At 41.1% G+C, this 23,970-nt stretch overlaps 1 protein-coding gene across 3 annotated transcripts in view; it reads left to right on the top strand.

The window, feature by feature from the left end:
* Positions 1 to 11,184, top strand: part of CDR2 (cerebellar degeneration-related protein 2, 62kDa) — a 30,269-nt gene extending 19,085 nt beyond the window's left edge. For all 3 annotated transcript variants that reach the window (XM_011931919.1, XM_011931918.1, XM_011931916.1), the window contains 3 exons: positions 7,281 to 7,429; positions 7,683 to 7,847; positions 9,318 to 11,184. In XM_011931919.1, coding sequence (XP_011787309.1) covers positions 7,314 to 7,429; positions 7,683 to 7,847; positions 9,318 to 10,176 — 1,140 coding nt within the window. In that variant the 5' untranslated portion in view covers positions 7,281 to 7,313 and the 3' untranslated portion in view covers positions 10,177 to 11,184. The remainder of the gene's footprint in view (positions 1 to 7,280; positions 7,430 to 7,682; positions 7,848 to 9,317) is intronic.
* Positions 11,185 to 23,970: the final 12,786 nt, after the last annotated feature.

Here is a 23,970-nt window from a genome sequence, read left to right as displayed (position 1 = left end):
CCTGGGAGGCCAAGGTTGCAGTGAGCTGAGATCCCACCTTCAGCCTGGGCAAAGAGTGAGACTCCATCTCAAAAATAACAACAACAACAAAAATTGAATATTTGTATTGTTTTGAGAGAAATTTTAGGGTACTTTGGGAGTGCTGCCACTTTAATCCTGCTTTAAGGTAGCCCTTCTCCTCCTCTCCTCTCCTTCCTTCCTTCTTTCTTTTACTTTCTTTCTTTGATAGAGTCTTGTTTTGTTGCCGAGGTTGGAGTGCAGTAGCATGATCTTGGCTCACTGCAACTTCTGCCTCCCAGGTTCAAACAATTCTCTTGCCTCAGTCTCCCAAGTAGAGTGGCTGGTATTACAGGTGTGCACTACCTTGCCTGGATAATTTTTGTATTTCTATTTATTTTATTTTATTTTATTTTTTAGATGAAGTCTTGCTCTTGTCCCCCAGGCTGGAGTACAGTGGCGTGATCTCAGCCCACTGCAACCTCCACCTCCAAGATTCAAGTGATTCTCCTGCTTCAGCCTCCCGAGTAGCTGGGATTACAGGCACCTGCCATCACGCCCAGCAAATTTTTATATTTTTGGTAGAGACGGGGTTTCACCATGTTGGTCAGGCTGGTCTCGAACTCCTGACCTCAGGTGATCTGCCTACCTCGGCCTCCCAGAGTGCTGGGATTACAGGCGTGAGCCATCACGCCCAGCCAATTTTTGTATTTTTAATAGAGATGGGGTTTTGCCATGTTGGCCAGGCTGGTCTCAAACTCCTGACCTCAGGTGATCCACCCACCTCGGCCTCCCAGAGTGCTGGGATTACAACCATGAACCACAGCACCTGGCCAAAGTGGTCTTAAAAGGCTTCTGAAGAGGTTATATTTGAAATGAGGCCAGAAGGATAACTGGAGTTTGTAATCTTTCTTTGGTGCCATGGATCCCTTCGATTATCTAATGAGATCTATGATAATCCTCTTAAAATTCATTGAATTACAAAGGAAATCTGTTATAATGAAATACCTGTCAAATATTGAAAAAAGTAAATTTGTGATATAATAAGATATGTATTAACATATTTAATAACAAGATCTAGAAACTACCATGATTTCAAATAGTGATGAAGGCAGGCAGTAAATCAAGATTTCTGCAACTATAGTGCAGTATGAAAATATCTGTGATTTCTGTTGATGATGAAGTCATGCATAAACCTAATACCACTGGTGGTTTATTGCCTCTGTCAAAAGAAAAAATTTCAACAAATATAAAGATCTTAATTGGCTTTTATTTGAGATTCTAAAGTTCAGCAACACCTCATTCTTAGAGAATGAGGGTTTCAATGAGCTGAGCAGAGGAAGTTGGTTTTATAGACAGGGGCTGAGGAAAGCAGAAACAAAAAAAATGGGTGGTTTCAAAGTTAATTTATTTGTAAAGGTTAAAGCAGAGGGAAGTACCTTATGCTGGCAAAAACTGGGATGTTTAGGGGTTTGGCTATTATCTCTTCTAATTTCTCAGAATTCAGATGAATAACTTTGTCTTGCTGACATGGAACTTTAGCACAAGTGACTCCATTTTGGTTTGGTTTGTTGGGCTTAGGGCAGGGACTCAGTCCAAACCAGTGGTCTCCTATAAATTTTAACACCTCTATTAATACTTGAAAGAAATGTCAAATTTCATTTAGGAGTTAGCAAAAATGAAGATGTAGCTGTTCAGACCCTTTAAATTCATCCATGTTCACAGACCCTCTAAAGTCGATCCATGTACCCCAGGCTAAGAACTGCTGCCTTAGGTGGAGCCAACCAGGGGAAGTGCATCCCCCCAGATAGGGGATGATAGAGTAAAGGCATTAGAGGAGGGAGGCGCTTGCCTTGCCATGGGGCAACTCTAAAAAAGGCAAAGATATCTCCCCTAAGTGTGAAATTTAAAAAAAATCAATAGCTAACAAATGAAGCTGGAAAAACCACTTAAGAGACAATTGGGAAAATATTAATACTAAAACATAATAGATGTTAAGGAATTATTGAGTTTTTTTTTCCCTTAGGAATTATGGTTAAAATGAAAAGTCCTAGAAATGTATGAAGATGTATACTCGAGATGCATTGGATTAGCTTTAAAATGATTGGAGGATGAGGAAAATAGGAGAGTAGAGATGAAATAAGATTGACTGTATGTTGATAATTGCTGAAACTGGTTGATGGGTACATGGGAGTTCATTAAACCATTTATCTGCATGTTTGAGATTATCCACAGTAGAAAGTTTTATTTATATATTTATTTTCAGACAGAGTCTTACTCTGTCACCCAGGCTGGAGTGCAATGATGTGATCTTATCTCACTGCAACCTTTGCCTCCTGGGTTCAAGCGATTCTCATGCCTCAGCCTCCCAAGTAGCTAGGACTACAGGCGTGTGCCACCATGCCTAGCTAATTTTTTTTTTTTTTTTTAAGTAGAGATGGAGTTTCACCATGTTGGCCAGGCTGGTCTCGAACTCCTGACCTCAAGTGATCCACCCGCCTTGGCCTCCCAAAGTGCTGGGATTACAGGCATGAGCCACCACACCTGGTCCACAATAGAAAGTTTTAAAATGCAGTGGATAAAATTAGCCATCTGTAGAAATTCAGTGTTTGTGTGGACTGAGACGTTAGGAAGGATCACTCAAGCAAGGTTAAGGTGACTAATTTGTAATTTCAGGGAATTAATGATTGTAAGAACATAACAAAGCGAAACGTTATGATGAAGAATGCTGCTGTGGTACAGTTAAAATATAACCTAATCTTAGTGGATAACTGCATCTAAGCTGAGCCCTATGCAGGGAGATGGTGAGCATTAAGCCGAAGAGTCATCATTGATCCAGTGAATGCCTGTGTCTCCCAGAGCCAAGAGAAAAGGACATTGGTCAGGGCAGGGGACTTCCAGGATTTTCCATGCCCAAGATCAGCATTTCTCTAAGTGTGGTCTGTGGACTGCCTGTACTAGTAATCAGCTGGGTTTGTTGCTAAAAATGCAGAATCCTGGCTCTACTCCAGTCTCTGCCTTTTGAGGGAAAGAGACCCAGGTTCTTACACTTTAATAAATCTTCCAGGTGAATCTTAGCACATGTCAAGTTTGAAAACTGTAGCTTTAAATAAAGATGACAGTACCTCCTCCTTATTGAGCAATTTTACCATCTGCCAGATCTCATGCTGAACTCTCTAAGTATATTAACCTTTATGTAAATTACATATTTGTATATGTCAGGGAGGAAAAAATTTTTTTTCGTCAACCTTCATGAGCGCTTAAGTTGGAAAGGACCCCTGTAACAAAAGACATATTAACAAGAGAAAAACTTATTAACATATCTATTTCATATATATGTGTGGGAGATACCCAGGGAATGAGTAATTCTCAAAAGTGGCTTTGAATTCCAGCTTATTTAGTATCTTCAATTTTTAGAGAAGTGACAAGACAAAGGAGAATGACTTTGTCTAGGGGCAGAACTTGTGGGAAGGCAAATAAGTGGTGATAAAGGCCCCTTAGCAAAGCTTGTTAGTGTGGATTCCTCTGATGCTGTCTTCTGGCCCATAAAGATAATGAAGATGTTAGTGGTTAACCTTTGTTCTCCCTGGTAGAGAGGGAGGAGGCAGGAACCTTTTTCTGCCAAAGACGCATGCTTTGGGGTGACATAGTCCAGTCTCTGCCACACACATATTTATCTTCACAGCCTTATGGGGTTGATGAGGAGAACTCACCTAAGAAAAAGGTGCTTGCTGTAGGTCACCCAGTTCTAAACAGCAAAGCAAGACCTCAGACCAGGTTCTGACCCCAAAGCTTGTGCTCTTAGTTAGGATATCACTGTCTCCCATCAGACTCCTCTGATCCCCTGTCTACCAGAGACTCCGATTCGTGAATCGGCCTTTCACTTGCCCTTTGTGGGGCAGCCGTGTCCTGTATAGAGGATGTGAATATTCTTGTCACTGGGCAGGAACAGCTCCTGTTGTATATTAATAAATCAATGTCTGGTTTATGCATTAGCCTTTTTAAAGGTAGTTCTGAGTCCTAAAGAATGCTTGATAATTTATACTTGATACAAAGAAGCTTGAAAAATTTCTGCAGCTATTATGTGTCTATTCTTGTGATTCTAAGCCTTTTTTCCACTTCCGTGGAATCTCATCAATTCCTAAGAGATTGAACATGTTCCCATCAATGACAAGAACCTACTATGACCTTACTAGCCAGAGGGCAGGATTAAGGGCCTACTCCTTTAGTTCTGAAAAAGCTTCACTCATGAGAATTAGTGGTTGATTTCCAAAGGACCAGAAGAAGCTGGTGGAAGTTGAGGCAGTGAAGATTACACACAGGCTTTTATAGACTGTGCTGTGTGCTCACGTCTCATTTAATTCTTCCAGTTCTACATGGTAGGTACTAACAGATCCACAACCACTTACCAATTCCGAACCCAAAAAGCTCTATAAAGTAAGATTTTCTTTTCCCCTTAAATTTGCAACAGATTCATTTGGTAGTAGATCTTTACCTGAACTGGTGTGAGGCTGTTTATAGTCTTAGTTCATACTTTTTGATGCAGAAATTTAATGGCTCGATACAGGGTGCTGCCCAGACCTCACAGGTGGTATTATAAAGTGTCAGGTGTATGTCAGGTATGAGCGCCATGTTGTCTTTCTAAAATTTAAAGAATTTTCCAAAACACTTTTGACCCCAAGAGTTTCAGATGAAAAAAAGTTGAAGTTAGGTTAAGTGTTTGTTCAACCCTTTGCTGCTGAGTTATATAAGTAGATTTGAAAAAAAAGCCATATATGCTTTTTTCAACACTTTAAGGGCCCGTGGAGTGTCATTTAGCACATTGTTTCAGTTTGTTAGCCTTGCAGATACTTGTAGAGTTGTAGAAAAAGCCTCAAGAAGAGTGTGTTGTGTTGTATTTGAGACAGAGCCTCTGTCGCTCCAGCTGTAGTGCAGTGGCACGATCTTGGTTCACTGCAACCTCCACCTCCCACGTTCAAAAGATTCTCATGCCTCAGCCTCCTGAGTACCTGGATTACAGGCACGTGCCACCACGCCAGCCTAATTTTTGTATTTTTACTAGAGGTCGGTTTTTGCCATGTTGGCGAGGCTGGTCTTGAACTCCTGGCCTTAAGCAATCTGCCTGTTTTGGTCTCCCAGAATGCTGGGATTACAGGTGTGAGCCACATGTCGGGCCAAGAAGAGTGTTTTTAAAGTCAAGTTCTGAGTCTTTTACAGTTTAATCATCAATAAGCTTCAAACCATTTCTCCCCCCTTTCTGGTTCTGTCCAGGGAATTACTGTGATTATTTCCTTTGGAATATATACTGTGTTTTAGTGTCTTCAGGTAGAGCTGAGCAGGGGAGGGAGTCAAGGTGACTTACACTGCGGTGTTAAGGTTGGAATTATTCCCCTTTATCCTTGGCCATTTAGGAGGCAGTCTTAGCAGGACCAGAATAAATCATCTGATAAATTTCTCGTGAATAAGGAGGATAATGGTGATAAAAATCTCATAAAATTAAAAATAACAGGAGTCTTTGAAGCATATTAAGCTAAAATATCTTTCTCATCAAAGCAACATACTTTTCATTTTTTTGGTCCAGGATGCCTCTCTCAGAGAAAGAAAGTGATCTTTTTTCCAAGTTGAAATCCTCCACGTAGAAATAAAAACGCTTTTACACTGTTGGTGGGAGTGTAAGTGAATTCAACCATTGGGGAAGACAGTGTGGCGATTCCTCAAGGATCTAGAACTAGAAATACCATTTGACCCAGCAATCCCATTACTGGGTATATACCCAAAGGATTATAAATCATGCTGCTCTAAAGACACATACATGCACATCTGTGTTTATTGCGGCACTCTTCACAATAGCAAAGACTTGGAACCAACCCAAACGTCCATCAGTGATAGACTGGATTAAGAAAATGTGACACATATACACCATGGAATACTGTGTAGCCATAAAAAAGGATGCGTTCATGTCTGCGGGACATGGATGAAGCTGGAAACCATCATTCTCAGCAAACTATCACAAGGACAGAAAACCAAACACCACATGTTCTCACTCATAGGTGGGAATTGAACAATGAGATCACTTGGACACAGGGCAGGGAACATCACACACTGGGGCCTGTTGGGGGCTGGGGGGCTGGGGAAGGGACAGCATTAGGAGAAATACCTAATGTAAATGATGAGTTGATGGGTGCAGCAAACCAACATGGCACATGTATACCTATGTATCAAACCTGCACATTGTGCACATGTATCCTAGAACTTAGAGCATAATTTAAAAAAAATCCTCCGTGTTAGGCTTTATTTCGGTTAAACATGATGTTTTTGCTTAAACTTTGATCACATGTTCCATGCTTTTTGTCTTAAGGGATTATTATGTCTCACTTTAGATTTTTTGGTTGAATATTTTATGCATGGTATATGCTTTGGAAAATTAGCCTCACAATGCAGTGGAGTATTGGTGAGCATTAAGGGAGCTAAGCATATAAAGGATAGCCTGTGCTCGTCTCTTAGGAAGACAGGGAGGTTAATTTCTTCTTTTCTTAAAATAAACATATGGTATAATAAAAATTATATATTTGGTCTTTGTCCCTGGTTCCTGGTATAGAGCTCCTAAAACCCTTAGAGTTTCCTGATAGGATGAGGTCCGGTCACCAGAGAAAGCAGCCACATGATTAGAGGGTTAAATCTAGTGTCCCAGCCCCACAACTTCTGGATAGAGGGAAGGGTTGGAGATTGAGTTTAGTCACCAGTGGCCAATAATTGAATCAATCACGCTGATGTGAGAAGGCCTGGAGAAAACTGAAATGGGTCTAAGGGAGCTTCTGGGCAGTGCTGGGAGGACAGTGAGCCCAGAGATGGAGACTATGCCAGCCCCACCCCAGCAAGAGTTGGTGTTGAGAATCAGAGAATTGGTGTTGGAACAGCAGGTATCTTTTTTTGTTTGTTTGAGATGGAGTTTCACTCTTGTTGCCCAGGCTGGAGTGCAAATGGCGCCATCTCAGCTCATTGCAACCTCTGTCTCCTGGGTTCAAGTAATTTTCCTGCTTCAGCCTCCCAAGTAGCTGGGATTACAGGCATGTGTCACCACACCTGCCTAATTTTTATATTTTTAGTAAAGAGACAGGATTTCACCACATTGGTCAGGCTGGTCTCGAATTCCTGACCTCAGGTGAGCCATGTGTCTCGGTCAACCAAAGTACTGGGATTACAGGCATGAGCCACCATGACCAGCCAAGGAACAGCAGGTAGCTTATCTGTTTGTGTCACCTGGTCCTGATCTTCTCTTACAGTATCTGACCAAGCAAGTGGAGCTTCTTCGGCAGATGAACGAACAACATGCAAAGGTTTATGAACAATTAGACATCACAGCAAGGGAACTGGAAGAAACAAATCAAAAATTAGTTGCTGACAGCAAGGCCTCACAGCAAAAGATTCTGAGGTAAATTTTCTAGAATCTGAGAAGGCCTAGAGGGAAGTTCTTTAGTATAAACTAGAATAGAACATGGCTGCAGTGGGTTTGGGTCAATATGGGATAAGGTTTAATTTAATTCTTTCTGGAGAATGGAGATTAAATAGATGTCCTTTCCAATTAAGAAAGCCCAGTGTGAGTGGCTCGCATCTAATCTCTCCTCACCGCTTTTGCCCTTGATTCAGTATGACAAGCAGCAGTGGCTTCTGTCTGTTCCTTACAGCCTGACTGAAACGATTGAATGCCTGCAAACCAACATTGATCACCTGCAGAGCCAAGTGGAGGAGCTGAAGTCATCTGGCCGAGGGAGAAGGAGCCAGGGGAAGTGTGACCAGGAGAAACCGGCACCCAGCTTTGCATGTCTGAAGGAGCTGTATGATCTCCGCCAGTAAGAGCCTACCTGTGTGGAGTTACAGCAGGGACTGTCTGATGTCATTGGCACATTCTGAATTCCAGTAGATTGAAAGTACCATTTTAAGAAGGGTCACTTAGCTATTAAGCTACCATTGGTTTGAACAAAATCACTTAAACATATAAATTACACAGTTCTTATATATTAGTAATTCTCATTTTGAAAGTCTTAGAGCACTTATTTCAGGGCTTTTAATGTGTTAAATCATAGTTTAAGATGAATTACTTGTGATAGACTATAGATTTGGGAGTTGTGTTTTACATTAGAGTGAAGAAAAATAGAAATATTGGTAAAACAAAAATTCAAGCAAACAGAAGATTTTTTGCTTAAAAGAAATACCTTTATAATTTAGAGTTACAAGTCTGAATCTTTAAGAAGTATTTATGGAACACTTGTTGTATGGCAAGCTCTATGCCAGACCTGAGGGCTGGTGAGCAAAATGGAGTTCCTACCCGTGAGCTTTCAGTCTAATGGAACGGCAGATAAGCAAATAAAAACACAAATAAATAGTCAAGCAAGGTGCCTTGGACTGAGCAGGAGAAACCAGGTGGTTCATTTGGTGGGTCTCAACCTTGGCTGCACATCAGATCACCTGTGGAGTTTTTCAAAATGCAGATACCAACACATTCCCTCAGGCCTAAATCAGAATTTCTAGGTGTGGGTAAAAAGCTGCCCAGGCAATTCTGATGAACATTCCTGGTTAAACACCACAGCAACAGTAATTTGCTGTAGTGATTCAATCGTAATTACGTATTATGAATCATTTGGAGAGCCTTTAGAAACCTTCAGGCCAAGTAGCAGACCAATTAGGTTGGAATCTGTGGGTTGGGACCCAGGCACCAGTACTTTTTAAGGTTTCCCTTGTGAGGTCATTGGCATACTGCCAGTCTTTGGGAATAGATGTTCTCTAGTACTTTTAACATTAAAAAAAGATTCATTGCAAAAACTGAGTTTGCTTTCATGTGTTTATTTACCAGCCTCACACAGTTCCATTTTAGCCACTGCTCCAGTGTGGCTAAAAATCAGTCACTGTTGGCCAGATGCAGTGGCTCACACCTGTTAATCCCAGCACTTTGGGAGGCCGAGGCAGGAGGATCACCTGAGGTTGGGAGACCAACCAGCCTGACCAGCATGGAGAAACCCCGTCTCTACTAAAAATCCAAAATTAGCCAGGCATGATGGTGCGTGCCTAAAATCCCACCTACTTGGGAGGCTGAGGCAGGAGAGTTGCTTGAACCCAGGAGGGTGAGGTTGCAATGAGCTAAGATACTCCACTGCACTCCAGCCTGGCGACAGAGGGAGACTCCATCTCAAAAAAAAGAAAAAAAAAAATCAGTCACTGTCACAGCTCATCAAATTTATTTAGTTGAAAAAAAATCACCAGTCTTCCTCACTTCATTCTCAGTGGACCTGTGTAATATATTCTTTCCATATTTTTTTCCCTAGACACTTCGTGTATGATCATGTGTTCGCTGAGAAGATCACTTCCTTGCAAAGTCAGCCAAGCCCTGATGAAGAGGAAAATGAGCACTTGAAAAAAACGGTGACAATGTTGCAGGCCCAGCTGAGCCTGGAGCGGCAGAAGCGGGTGACTATGGAGGAGGAATATGGGCTCGTGTTAAAGGAGAACAGTGAACTGGAGCAGCAGCTGGGGGCCACAGGTGCCTACCGAGCACGGGCGCTGGAACTAGAGGCTGAGGTGGCAGAGATGCGACAGATGTTGCAGTCAGAGCATCCATTTGTGAATGGGGTCGAGAAGCTGGTGCCAGACTCTCTGTTTGTTCCTTTCAAAGAACCCAGCCAGAGCCTGCTGGAAGAGATGTTCCTGACAGTGCCGGAACCACATAGAAAGCCTCTCAAGCGCAGCAGCAGTGAGACGATCCTCAGCAGCCTGGCAGGGAGTGACATCGTGAAGGGCCATGAGGAGACCTGCATCAGGAGGGCCAAGGCTGTGAAACAGAGGGGCATCTCCCTTCTGCACGAAGTGGACACACAGTACAGTGCCCTGAAGGTGAAGTATGAAGAGCTGCTGAAGAAGTGCCAACAGGAACAGGACTCCCTGTCACACAAGGCCGTGCAGACCTCCAGGGCTCCGGCCAAGGACCTGACTGGAGCGAACGCCCAGTCTGAGCCTGTTGCCAGCAGCTGGGAACTGGCCTCTGTCAACCCAGAGCCCGTCAGTTCCCCTACAACACCTCCAGAATACAAAGCGTTGTTTAAGGAGATCTTTAGTTGCATCAAGAAAACTAAGCAGGAAATAGATGAACAGAGAACAAAATACCGATCACTCTCCTCTCATTCTTAATTGAACCTCTAGCTCTAATACTAATTTGCCTATTGCCTATCACCTGTCTCTCCCATTCAGACAAGTGTTTGTAGACTCGGAAGCCTGATGTTGCTCATGACATTTGCCTCATTGCTTTGCTTATTTAGCAAATGCATACAATGAGGAAAGGAGGTGGCTACTGGTATCAGTTCTCTGATCCACTTCCATTTAAGCTCCCCAGGAAATCCCATGACAAACTGGCCTCTGGCTGGCGCATTGATTAGACTTCAGTTCCTGAAAAGGACCAGTGGAGGGAAGAGCTATACTTCTGGAGAAGTAGGCCTGGGTGGAAAAGGGCCGAGTTGGCACAAAGCTAAGGCAATTCCTGTTGCTTCCTTGCGCAGCTTCTCAAAATGATGTAAAGTCAGAGGGCTGTCAAACTCAAGTATCTTTTGCAAACACTGAATACTGTGAATTCATTAAGAAGAATGTTCAAGAGAAAGCAGGGGTCTAATCTGAAAGAAATGTCATTAACAAATACTCCAAATCCTTGAGTTTTATTGTATCTGAACTAGTTGAACTGTGACTGACAGGTAATCCTAATATATCCAAATCCAACTGAATACCAAATTGAGATGGCAAATTTTTGTTTGATCCAAGTTAGCTTGTTAGCATACGCCCTAGAGGGCCTCCGCCCCTACATTCTAATGTTTTTATTGAAAGCTGTAGCCTTTAGGATACGTGAACATGTAAATCTTTCATCACTTTCTCAAATTCAAACTAAAGGGGAAAGATGAAACCTCTTGCCTCCTACCGGTGTTCTGAGCTGGCTGACTTGCCAGCCACAAGCTGCTCTTCCTGAGTTCTGTAAATGTTTTGACTTGTTGCAGAAATTCCTGTCTACATTATTAAGCAGTATTGATGTTCTGACTGTGGAAACATATCCTCTTACTTGTATACTTTTAATTTAAAACTATTTAAGAACTGAGGTTCCGATTATTGTATATATTTTTCTAAAAACCAAATAAAGCTACCTATGAAAGTGAATAAATAGGATCTACTATGTGTCTTACTTTCAGTATAAGCCCTTTCACTCTTATAACCAACTGTTCACTTTTTTTTTCTTCCAACAAATATCACTAGAAAGATTGACAGTGATTTTTTTTCCTATTTTAAATAGGGAATCCTTGGATTTGTATAACTTAATAGCACAAATTCTGCTCATATTGCTAAATGTTCATTAAAACTACTCAACAAACATTTTCAAATTTACTCTAATTTTCACTATTTCAGAAATGTCAGACTTGGTTCTGAATTAATAGCATTTGACTGATTCTCAAAACATTTGATCATAGCAAAGAAACTGTGCTATTCAAACATTAAAACGGGCATTGAATCTAAATTACTTTTGCTTTTGGATTAAGTTTTTAAAAACAGGTAAAACGTCCTTTTAAAATTTCGCTTTGTAAAGCAGCGGTACCCAATTTTTTGGCAGCAGGGACTGGTTTTATGGAAGAGAGTTTTTTCCACAGACCCAAGGTTGCAGGGGATGGTTTCAGGATGAAACTTCCACCTCAGATCATCAGGAATTAGTTCTCATAAGGAATACACAACCTAGATCCCTCACATGCACAGTTCACAATAGGGTTTGCACTCCCTATGAGAATCTAATGCCACTGCTGATCTGACCGGAGGGGGAGCTCAGGTGGTAATGCGAGCCATGAGGAGCAGCTGTGAAGACATGTGAAGCTTCACTCTCTGACCTACTGCTTACCTCCTGCTGCGCAGCCCGGTTCATAACAGGTCATGGACCATACTAGACCACGGCCTGGGGGTTAGGGATCCCTTCTCAGTCCATCTCCTCCCTGGAATCATCTGTTTGCCAGTTTTATGTGTATTCTCCTAAAATATTGTGTGCATAAATTAGCACAACTGCTTTTTTTGTCACCCTGCATTTTTAAGCAAATGAGCATAGGCACTCTAAATCTTACATTTTTATTGAACCATGTATCTTTATCTGATGATGTACTTTTCTAATAGCTACATAGTATTCCAGTTTATGGATATGTAATAATTTGTTTAAATAGTACCTAGTGAGCAGATTGTTCTAGTCTTTTGCTACTACCAAAGAAAAAGCCTGTAATGAACAGTCTTGTATATGTCTACGGACATTTGTGATTCTAGAAAATGTATTACTAGAAGTTGAGTAAAAAGGCATTTTGCAATTACTTTCCAGAGGATTGATAACTCCCATTAGCAATGGATGAGGATGTCTATTTTTTCATACTTATGCCAAGAAACTTTTTGACCTTTGCCAAACTGAGAGAAAAATGGTGTTTTCCTTGTAGCTTATATTTGCATTTCTATTAATAAGACAATATTTTTTAATCTGTTAGCCATTTTTAGTCTCCTTTGCCTATTTAAAGAGCTCTAGTACTTTATACATGCAGTTTTGCAGTTAGAAGTTTGAAAGTGTTTTGTCCCAGATTATCTTAATTTTTATCTGATTTTTTTGCTGTGTTTTGAGAAGGTCTTGCTGTGTTTCCTAGGCTAGAGTGTGATGGCATGAACACGGCTCACTGCAGCCCTTGACTTATGGGCCCAAGCAATCCTCCCACCTCAGCCTTCCTACGAGAGGTGCGTGCCACCATGCTTAGCTAATTTTTTAACTTTTGGTAGAGATGGGGTTTTGCCATGTTGCCCAGGCTGGTCTCCAACTCCTGGGCTCAAGCAATCTGCCCTGTCTTGGCCTCCCAAAGGTAACTCCAAAGGCAACTCCTGGGATTACAGGCATGAGCCACCACGTCCAGCAGTTTTTACCTTGTTAATGGAATTTTTTTTTACCAAGCACAATTTTATGTATATGAATTTATTTATTTATTTTTTATTTTTTTGAGTGGGAGAGACAGCATCTTACTCTGTTGCCCAGGCTGGAGTGCAATGGCACGATGGCACGATCTCGACTCACTGCAACCTCCACCTCCCAGGTTCATGCAGTTCACATGCCTCAACCTTCCCAAGTTGAATAGCTGGGACTGCAGGCACGTGCCACCATACCTGGCAAACTTTTTGTATTTTTAGTAGAGATGGGGTTTTGCCATGTTGGCCAGGCTGATCTCGAACTCTTGGCCTCAAGTGATCTGCCTGCCTTGGCCTCCCAAAGTGCTGGGAATACAGGTGTGAGCCACCACACCTGGCCACTTTTATGTATATGAATCTTTAACATGTCTCTGTGTTTGAGAGTTCTTTGATCCATCTGAAGTCTATCCACCAACGCTTGAAATGCCACCCATATTAGTACTAAATGTCTACATGAATTTTAACCTATTTCTGTTCTAGGATCTGATTTTCATGTACCTAATGCAGTTCTAAATTTTTATTTTTTATTGTCTTATTTATTTTGCAGTTTTAAGTTGCTGTACTTGGATATTTATATTTTTCATAACTGCTAAGGGGAAGTTAAACTTTTCTCATTATTCTTTCAGAATTTTCCTGGATTTTTTGTTTGTTTGTTTGCATTTTTTCCCCCAATATGAACTTTAAAATTAGCTTGTCTGGTTCTTGAGGGGAAATTGGTACTTCTATTGAGATCAAGTTAAATAAATAGATTAATAAGAACAGGCTTAATCATACAGAGGCTTCTATCTAAAAACATGACTGTATGTCTTTTTTTTGAGATGGGGTCTCACTCTGTCACCCAGGCTGAAGTGCAGTGGTGTGTTCTCGACTCAGTGCAACCTCTGCCTCCTGAGTAGCTGGGATTATAGGCACCCACCACCACGCCCAGCTAATTTTTGTATTTTTAGTAGAGACGGGGTTTTACCATGTTGGCCAGGCTGGTCACGAACGGCTATATGTTTTTCCATTTGTTCAAATGGTCTTTGTGTGTCTCAGTTTTCAAATTTTTACCATTTAGGTCTCGCATATTTTTTTTTTTTTTTTTTTTAGACGGAGCCTCGCTCTGTCACCAGGCTGGAGTGCAGTGGCCGGACCTCAGCTCACTGCAAGCTCCGCCTCCTGGGTTCACGCCATTCTCCCGCCTCAGCCTCCCGAGTGGCTGGGACTACAGGTGCCGCCACCTCGCCCGGCTAGTTTTTTGTATTTTTTCAGTAGAGACGGGGTTTCACCATGTTAGCCAGGATGGTCTCGATCTCCTGACCTCGTGATCCGCCCGTCTCGGCCTCCCAAAGTGCTGGGATTACAGGCTTGAGCCACCGCGCCCGGCCGGTCTCGCATATTTTTAAAGGTTTGTCTTTTGGATGTTGGAAATGGGATTTTTCTTCTGCTATACTTTGTAACTAGTTGTGTATAGAAAAGCTATTGATTTCAGCTATCTTGTTGAATTATGGTGAGTATCTTTTATTCAACTCCTTTGATATACCTGGAAAAATACTGTTTGGCTACTTAATTTTTACACTTATTCTTGTTTAAATGCTCTGAAATATCCAAAATATTAAATATGGTGAGAGTAAAATTGCTTGTCTGAATCCTAAACAATATGTCCATTGTTTGATTTAGTATAATGCTGGATTTTTTTTTATTAATCAGGAATCCATGTATTCCTGTTTTAAGAATTTATATCAAAAATGAGACAGGCACAGTGGTGTGCACCTATAGTCCCAGCTATTTGGCAGGCTGAGGCAGGAGGCTCACTTGAGCCCAGGAGTTCAAGGCTATAATGCACTATTACCGCACCTGTGAATAGCCACTGTACTCTAGCCTGGGCAATATAGTGGGATCCTGTCTCTAAAAAAAGAAAAAGAACTATACATATTTTTGTTGTTTCATCAAATAAAACTGTTTATTTTCATTTTTCCCCTTCCTTTGTTATATACGTATCTATATCCTCTTATGTTCTTTTTATTGTATATATTTAATATGTTCAACGTTTTGATATACTTGATATATACAGTATATCAAGGTCAAGCAAATTAACATACCCATGTGTGTGATAAGAGTCAAGCAAATTAACATACCCATCATAACATACCCATGTGTCAAGCAAATTAACATACCCATCATAACATACCCATGTGTGTGATAAGAGTACCTAAAATCAACTCTCTTGGCAAATTACCAGTATATGATACAACTGTATTAACTATAAGCCCTCATGATGTCTGTTAGATCTCTTAGGCTCATCCATCCTACATAACTGCAATGTTGACTTACCTCTTCCCATTTCTCCCACCCCAGTAACCACTATTTTACTGTTTTGTTGTTGTTGATGTTTGTTTGTTTTAAAGATTCTACATATAAGTGGGATCATGCAGTATTTTTCTTCCTGTGTCTAGCTTACTTCATTTAACATGATGTCCTCCTCCAGCTTCATCCCTGTTGTTGCAAATGGCAGGACTTCCCTTTTTAACGCTGAAGTTCCATGGTATGTATGTAAATTATTACGGCATCATTTCTTTATCCATTCGTCTGTTGATGGACACCTTGGTTGTTTCCATATGTTGGCTCCTGTGAATAATGCTTCAGTGAACATGGGAAAATCTTTACAAGGTGGTGATTTTGTTTCCTTTAGGCATATGTCCAGGAGCGGAGTTGCTGTATCATATAGTAGTTCTATCTTTAAGAGCACCCATACTGTTTTCCACAGTGCAGCACCAATCTGCATTCTGATCAACAGGGTACAAATGTTCAGTTTTCTCTACAACTTCACCGCTTGCTATTTCTTGTCTTTTTGATAAAAGCTATCCTAACCTGTGAGATAACTCGTTGTTCTTTTTATTTGCATTTTCTTGATGATTAGTGATGTTGAGCCACCTATATCCCTGCTGGCCATTTTTATGTCTTTGAAGAAATGACTATTCAGATGCTTTGCCCATTTTAAAATCAGGTTATTCATATGAATGCTATTGAGTTCCCTATATATTTTGCTTATTAACCCCTTATTAGATACGTAGTTTGCAAGTATTTTCTCCCAGTGCATAGGCTGCCTTTTCATGTTGTTGATTGTTTCCTTTGCTGTACAGAAGCTTTTGTTTGAGGTAGTTTGTTTTGTTTTTGCTTTTGTTGTCTGTACTTTTGGTATCCCAGTCAAAACATCATTGCCAAGATTAATGTCAAAGACCTTTTTCTCTGTTTTTTTTTTCTTAAGGTTTTATAGTTTCAGTTCTTAAAATAGGTTTTTTTTGTTTGTTTTTGTTTTTGAGATGGTGTCTCGCTTTGTCCCCCAGACTGGAGTTCAGTGGCGCGATCTTGGCTCACTGCAACCTCCATCTCTCAGGTTCTAGTGATTCTCCTGCCTCAGCCTCCCGAGCAGCTGGGATTATAGGCACGCTTCACCACGCCTTGCTAATTTTTGTATTTTTGATAGAGTCGAGGTTTCGCCACGTTGGCCAGCCTGGTCTCAAACTCCTGACCTAAAGTGATCTGCTTGCCTCAGCCTCCCAAAGTACTGGGATTACAGGTGTGAGCCACTGTGCCCAGCCTAAAAATAGGTTTTTAATCCATTTTGAGTTGATTTTTGTGTAAGGTGTAAGATAAGAGTTCAACTTCATTCTTTTGCATGTAGATATACACATTTTCCATATATAAAATCATGTCATCTGCAAACAGGAACAATTTGACTTCTTTCTGATTTGGATGCCTTTTTTTTGTTTTTGGACAGAGTCTCTGTCGCCCAGGCTGGAGTGCAGTGGCACAATCTCAGCTCATTGCAACCTCCGCCTTCTAGATTCAAGCGATTCTCCTGCCTCAGCCTCCCAAGTAACTGGGATTACAGGCTTACACCACCACGCCTGGCCAATTTTTGTATTTTTAGTAGAGTAGGGGTTTCACCATGTTTGCCAGGCTAATCTCGAACTCCTGACCTCGGGTGATCCGCCTGCCTCAGCCTCCCAAAGTGCTGGGAGGACAGGTATGAGCCACCAGCCTTTCATTTTTCCTGTGCAATTGCTATAATTAGGACTTCCAGTGTTTTGTTGAATGGAAGTGGTAAGAGTGGGCAGTCCTTTTAATCTGTTGATTTTTTAATCATGAATGGTTGTTCATTTTCAGATGCTTTTTCTGCATCTGTTGAGAAAATTATATGGTTTTTGTCCTTCGTTCTGTTAATGTGGTATATCACATTTATTGACACACCACATATATTGAACCATACTTACATCCCATGGATAAATCCAACTCTATTTGTTTTGGAGACAGGGTCTCACTCTGTCACTCAGGCTGGAGTGCAGTGGTGGTCATAGCTCACTGCAGTCTCAAACTCCTGTGCTCAAGCACAGCTTTGAGCTGCCTCAGCTTTCCAAGTAGCTGAGACTATAGGCACACAGCACCACACCTGGCTAATTAAAAAAAAAAAAAAATTATTATTTTGCAGAGATGGGGTTTTGCTATATTGCCCAGGCTGGGATAAATCCCACTTGATCATGGTGAATGAGCCTTTTAATGTGATGAATTTGGTTTGCTGGTTCTGGTGAGGTTTTTGCAGCTGTGTTCATCAAGGATATTGATCTAATTTTCTTTCCTTTTCTTTCTTCCTTTTTTTTTTTTTTCTTTTAAGATGGAGTCTCTCTCTGTCACCCAGGCTAGAGTGCAGTGGCACCATCTCGGCTCACTGCAACCTCCGCCTCCCAGGTTCTAGTGATTCTCTGGCCTCAACTTCCTGAGTAGCTGGTATTACAGGCATGCGCCACCACTCTTGGTTAATTTTTGTAATTTTTAGTAGAGACGGGGTTTCACCATTTTGGCCAGGATGTTCTCGAACTCCTGTCCTCAGGTGATCTGTCCATCTTGGCCTCGCAGTGTTGGGATTACAGGCATGAGCCACTGTCCCCGGCCTAATTTTCTTATAGTGTCCTTGTCTGGATTTGATACCAGGGTAGTTCTGGCCTTGTAAACATAGTTTGAAAGTATTCCTTTTCATCAAATTTTTGGAAGTTTCAGAAAAATTGGTATTAGTTTTCCATAAATGTTTAGTTGAATTCAGCAATGATGCCACCAGGTCCTAGGCTTTTCTTTGATGGCAGACTGTTTTAAATTATTCATTCAACCTTCTTGAACTCATTGGTCAGACTTTCTGTGTCTTTGTGATTCAGTCTTGGTAGGCTGTATGTGTCTAGGAACTCATCCATTTCTTGTAGGTTATCTAGTTTGCTGGTAATTTTTTATGGTAGTCTCAGGTTCCTTTGTATTTCTTTCTTTTTTTTTGAGACAGAGTCTTGCTCTGTCTCCCAGGCTGGAGCGCAGTGGTGTGATCTTGGCTCACTGCAACCTCCATCTCACAGGTTCCAGCAATTCTCCCGCCTAAGCCTCCCCAGTAGCTGAGATTACAGGCATGTGCCACCACACCCAGATAATTTTTTTTTTTTTTTCACAATGGAGTTTTGCTCATGTTGCCCAGGCTGCAGTGCAATGGCATCGTTTTGGCTTACTGCAACTTCCGCCTCCCAGGTTCAAGCAATTCTCCTGCCTCAGCCTCCCAAGTAGCTGGGATTACAGGAACCCGCTACCATGCCCGGCTCATTTTCTTTATTTTTAGTAGAGAGAGGGTTTCACCATTTTGACCAGGGTGGTCTCAAACTCTTGACCTCAAGTGATCCACCTGCCTCGGCCTCCCAAAGTGCTGGGATTACAGGCATGAGCCACCGTGCCTGGCCTGATCCTTTGTATTTCTATGGAATCAGTTGTAATATCTTCCCCTCTCCCTTCTTTCTTTCCTTTCTTTCTTACAAGGTCTCTCTGTTGCCCAAGCTGGAGTGCAGTGGCAGGATCTCAGCTCACTACAACCTTGCCTTCCCAGGCTCAAGTGATTCTCCTACCTCAGCCTCCCAAGTAGCTGGGATTTCAGGCACCTGCCACCATGCCTGGCTAATTTCTGTATTTTTTAGTAGAGACGGGGTTCACCATATTGGCCAGGCTGAACTCAAACTCCTGATCTCAAGTGATCCACCTGCCTTGGCCTCCCAAAGTGCTGGGATTATCTTTTTCCATTTCTAATTATATGAGTCTTCTCTATTTTTTTGTTAGTCAGCTAGAAGTTTGTCAATTTTATCTTTTCAAGAAACCAACTGAATTTTGTTGATCTTTTCATTTTTTTCAGCTCTGGTCTTTATTATATCCTTTCTTTTATTATTTTTGAGACATAGTCTTGCTCTTGTCTTTATTATTTCCATTTATGTATGTATGTATGTAATTTTGAGATGGAGTCTTGCTCTGTTACCCAGGCTGGAGTGCAGTAGTGTAATCTCACTGCAACCTCCGCCTCCCAGGTTCAAGCGATTCTCCTGCCTCAGCCTTCTGAGTAGCTGGGACTACAGGAGCGTGTCATCATACATGGCTGTTTTTTTTGCATTTTTAGTAGAGATGGGGTTTTGCCATGTTGGTCAGGCTGGTCTCAAACCCCTGACCTCAGGTGATCTGCTCACCTTGGCCTCCCAAAGTGCTGGGATTACAGGCGTTGAGCCACCTCACCTGGCCTAATTCCTTTTATTAACTGGGCCTAGTTCTTTTCATTTTCCTAGTTCCTTAAGGTGTAACATTGGGTTGTTTATGTGAGGTCTTTTCTTTTTGATGTGGGTGGTGATTGCTATAAACTTCTGTCTCAGAGCTACTTTTGTTGCATTTCATGTTTTGTGTCCATTTTTGTCTCAAGATATTTAAAAAATTTTTCCTTTTAGTTTTTTTCATTGGCCTATTTGTTGTTCAGGAACATGTTTAATTTCCACATTATTTGTAAATTTTCTGAAATTCCTCCTGTTACTGATTTCTAGTTTCATACCATTGTGGTTAGAAAAGATACTTAAAGATTGTGCCCTAATATATGATCTGTCCTGGAGAATATTCCATGTATGCTCGAGAAGAATGTGTATTCTGCTGTTGGATGGAATCACCTGTATATGTCTAGTAGGTCCATTTTGCTTAATGTGTAGTTAAAGTCTGATGCTTTCTTATTGATTTTTTTTGGGGGGGGGCCTTGATCTTTACTGAAAGTAGGATATTGAAATCCCCTACTACTGTTGTATTACAGTCTATCTCTCCATTCAGATCTATTCATATTTGCTTTCTATATTTAGGTGCTCAGATGTTGGGTGAATATTTACCATTGTTAAGTGACCCCTTTATCATTACACAGTGACCTTGTCTCATTTTACAGTTTTGACTTAAAGTTTATTTTATCTGATGTAAGTATAGCTCTCTTGTTCTCTTTTGGTTTCTATTTGCATGAAATACCATTTTCCATTCCTTCACTTTCAGTCTCTATGTGTCCGTTACAGGTTCAGTGAGACTTTTTGGCAGCATATAGTTAGATCTTTTTTTTTTTTTTTAAATCCAGCCACTCCCTGTCTTTGGATTATGAAGAGTTAAACCATTTACATTCACAGTAAATGGATTAGAGAATTTAATCCATTTACATTCGCAGTAGTAACTCCTTACCTATCCCTATTGGTAGGTAAGGAGTTACTACTGCTATTTTGTTGCTTTCTGGTTGTTTTGTAGATCCTTTGTTTCTCTCTTACTGTCTTCTTTTGTGATATATTTTCTCTAGAGTTATGCTTTGATTCGTTTTTATCTTTTGCGTATCTGCTATAGGTTTTTGCTTTGTGGTTATCGTGAAGCTTATGTAAAACACAGTGATAGCAGACTATTTTAAGCAGATAACTTTGATTGCATTAAAACTATACTTTTATTCTACTCCCTCCCACATTTTGTTTTTGAGGTCACAATTTACAAATTTTATATTGTGTATCCCTTAACAAATTAGCTATTAATAGTTTTATCTTTTAACCTTTATACTAAAGATAAGCAATATACACACCACCATTACAGTATTAGAGTATTCCTGAGTTTGACAGTATACTTTTACCAGTTTTATACTTTCATGTGTTTTCATGTTACTAATTAACATCCTCTTCTACCAGCTTGAATTCCCTTTCACATTTTTTTATAAACACAGAGCTGGTGGTGATGAAATGCTTCAGCTTTTGTCTGTCTGGGAAAGTCTTTTTCTCCGTTTCTGAAGTTTTGCTGGATAAAGTATTCATGGTTGGCAATTTGTTCTCCTTTAGCACTCTGAATATATCATCCCACTCTCTCCTGGCCTGTAAGGTGTCTGCTGAGAAGTGCTAGCCTTATTGGAACTCCCTTATATGTGATCTGCTTCTTTTCTCTAGCTGCTTTTAGGATCTTCCCATTGTCTTTTGATTTTTGACAATTTGATTATAATATGTCATGGTATAGTTTTGTTCATATTGAATCTGATTGGAGACTTTTGATATTCTTGCACCTGGATATTTATATCTTTCTCCAGATCTGGAAAACAGTAGTAGAAAACTACTGTTTTGTGACTGCTTTCTTTCTTCTCCTTAGTGAACTCCTATGACTCAAATATTTGCTCTTTTGATGCTGTCCCATAAATCTCGTAAGCTTTCTTCATTCCTTTTCATTCTTTTTGTTCCTCTGGCTATATTTTCAAATAATCTGTCTTTGAGTCCATAGATTCTCTCTGCTTTATCAATTCTGTTGATGCTATTTTTTCATTTCATTCATTGTATTTTTCAACTTCAGAATGGTTTGTAAAAAATAAATAACTTTGATCTATTAGGTTTCTTGATTTGGTTTTCTTGATTTTGTTGAGTTATGTATGTGTGTTTTCTTGAAGTTTGCTGAACATCCTTGAAACTATTTTGTCAGGCAGTTCATAAATCTGTTTCTTTAGGGTAGATTTCTGGTGCTTTGTTACTTTGGTGATAGCATGTCTCCCTGATTGTTCTTGATCCTTGTGGTCATATGTTGATGTCTGTACATTGGATGAAGTATAAGGACTGATTCTAATCTTTGCAGTCTGACTTTGCGTGGAACAGCCCTTCACCAGTGAGCCCATTCAGAGATTCTGGGCAAGTTGTCTGGTGTGGTCTGTGGGCAGGCTTGCTGCTGGAGTCCTTGAGCAGGCTGACCTAGTACCTAGGTCAGCAGATGGATGAGCCTGGTGCTTGCATGCATAGGATTAATCCTGGAACGTAGGTCCAGTGGAGTGGGCCAGTTGATTGGGTCTGCAGGGGTACAACCAGAGCCTGAATCCACAAGGGCAGGCCTGGATCCTGTATCCAGGGAACTGACCTGAAGCCTAGCTCCATAGCCTGGAGCCTGAACCTGCAGGAGTGGGCCTAGGTCCTGGGTCCATAGGGACTGTTCTGGAGCCCCAGTCTGCCAGGGCATGCCTAGCATTGAGGCTTACTGAGGTGTATGCTTGGAACCTGGGTCCACTGGAGCTTGGTGCTGAGGCACACATGGACCTTGGGTCCACGGGTATTGTACTGGAGCCTGGGATTGTGGGTGCTGGCCTGCAGGCATATATAGCTCAGCCTGGAGCCAGGGTATATAGATACTGGCCTGGAGGCTAGGTCTCTGAGGGATGGATCCTGGCTTGGATCCTGGGGTCCTGGCCTAGAATCTGGGTCTGCAGGGGATATTGGAGCCTAGATCTGTGAGGGCCAGCCCGGTGCTGGAGTTTACTCAGATGGGGCTGGACTAGGGTGGGGAGGGGGTGTCTGCTAGAGTGTGAGCTCATGGGTACAGGCCTGGCAGTGGGTATGCTTAGAACCTGTGTTCCTGGGGCAGGCCTGGAGTCTGGGGCTGGCATGATTTTGGGGTCCAATGTTTACTTCCCTCTCCTTCCTCCAAGTGGAGGGTCTCTCTCTCTCTCCACCCTGTGCTGCCTGGGGTTGGGGAGGGGGTAAGCTAGGTAATGTAAAATTGTCCCTCCTGTCCTCTTCAATACATCTTATTTCTGTGGTATACCAAGGTGCTGTAATCTCTCATGGTTCCTTAGCTCTTGTGAAGGTATTTTTGTTTGTGGATAGTTGTTTAAATTCATGTTTCTGCAGGGGGACGAGTGCTGGAAAGTCCTATTCTGACATCCCAAGTTCCCTCAATTTTTTTTTAAAAACAATAGTTCCCTCCTATATTTCTTAAGTTTCTTTTTCTTGCTATTTGAGTTTGGTGTTTTAACCAATTCTTTTTATCAATGTAAGTATTTAAGGCTCTGACTTCTCCACTGAGTCAATTAAGTTCTGCAAGGTGATGGGACTAACATTCTGTGCCATCCCACATGAGCATTTCCCCTTTCAAAGTGAGAAGGAAGGTGAGGATGGAAGAGCTGAGACATACTCCAAATCGCTTTTGGTAACTTTACTTTTCAGGTTCACATATGTTAATAGTTAGAATCAATATACGATCAACCTGTTAAGCAATGTTACCAAATACTTATTTGGCAAAGTACATCCTTGATCAATGCCTTAATGATTCTATAGCTAAAATATTAGATGTTTTATTTTGGGGGGGTGCGGAAATAGCATAGACCGTCATTTAAACCTTCAGACCAGTGGCTGTGTTGTACAAAAAAGATGGTAAAAGCCTTAACTATATACCAAAATTCACATCTCACCTAACCTAGCTTACTCTTATTTTTTCCATCCATTTCTAGGGCTGTGCTGTCCAATACTGTCGCAAATAGCCCCATGTGGCATCTGAGCACTTATGATGTGGCTAGTCCAAATTGAGAGTGTTGAGGAAAGTATAAAATGCCAGATTTTGAAGACTTGGTACAAAAAAAGGTAAAATATTAATATTTTTATTATATGTTGATGTTTTAGATATTTTGGGCTAAATAATATGCTAAAATGACCTTTTTAAACTATTATGACCTTTTTAAACTATTTTAATGTGGCTGCTAGAAACTTTCAAAATTACGTACGTGACTCACCTCTTTCTAGTGGACAGTGCTGCTCTGTCTCCCTCCGTTAGCTCTGTTCCCTCTAGATACGTGTAACGCTGAGCCCAACAAGATCACCTTTCTGTAATCATTTGAAGATAGCACCATGA

Source organism: Colobus angolensis, unplaced genomic scaffold, assembly GCF_000951035.1.
Source record: "Colobus angolensis palliatus isolate OR3802 unplaced genomic scaffold, Cang.pa_1.0 Scaffold92, whole genome shotgun sequence".
Lineage (NCBI taxonomy): Eukaryota > Metazoa > Chordata > Mammalia > Primates > Cercopithecidae > Colobus > Colobus angolensis.
The sequence above is the reverse complement of the archived record's forward strand: the minus strand, read 5'-3'. Positions and strand labels throughout refer to the sequence as shown.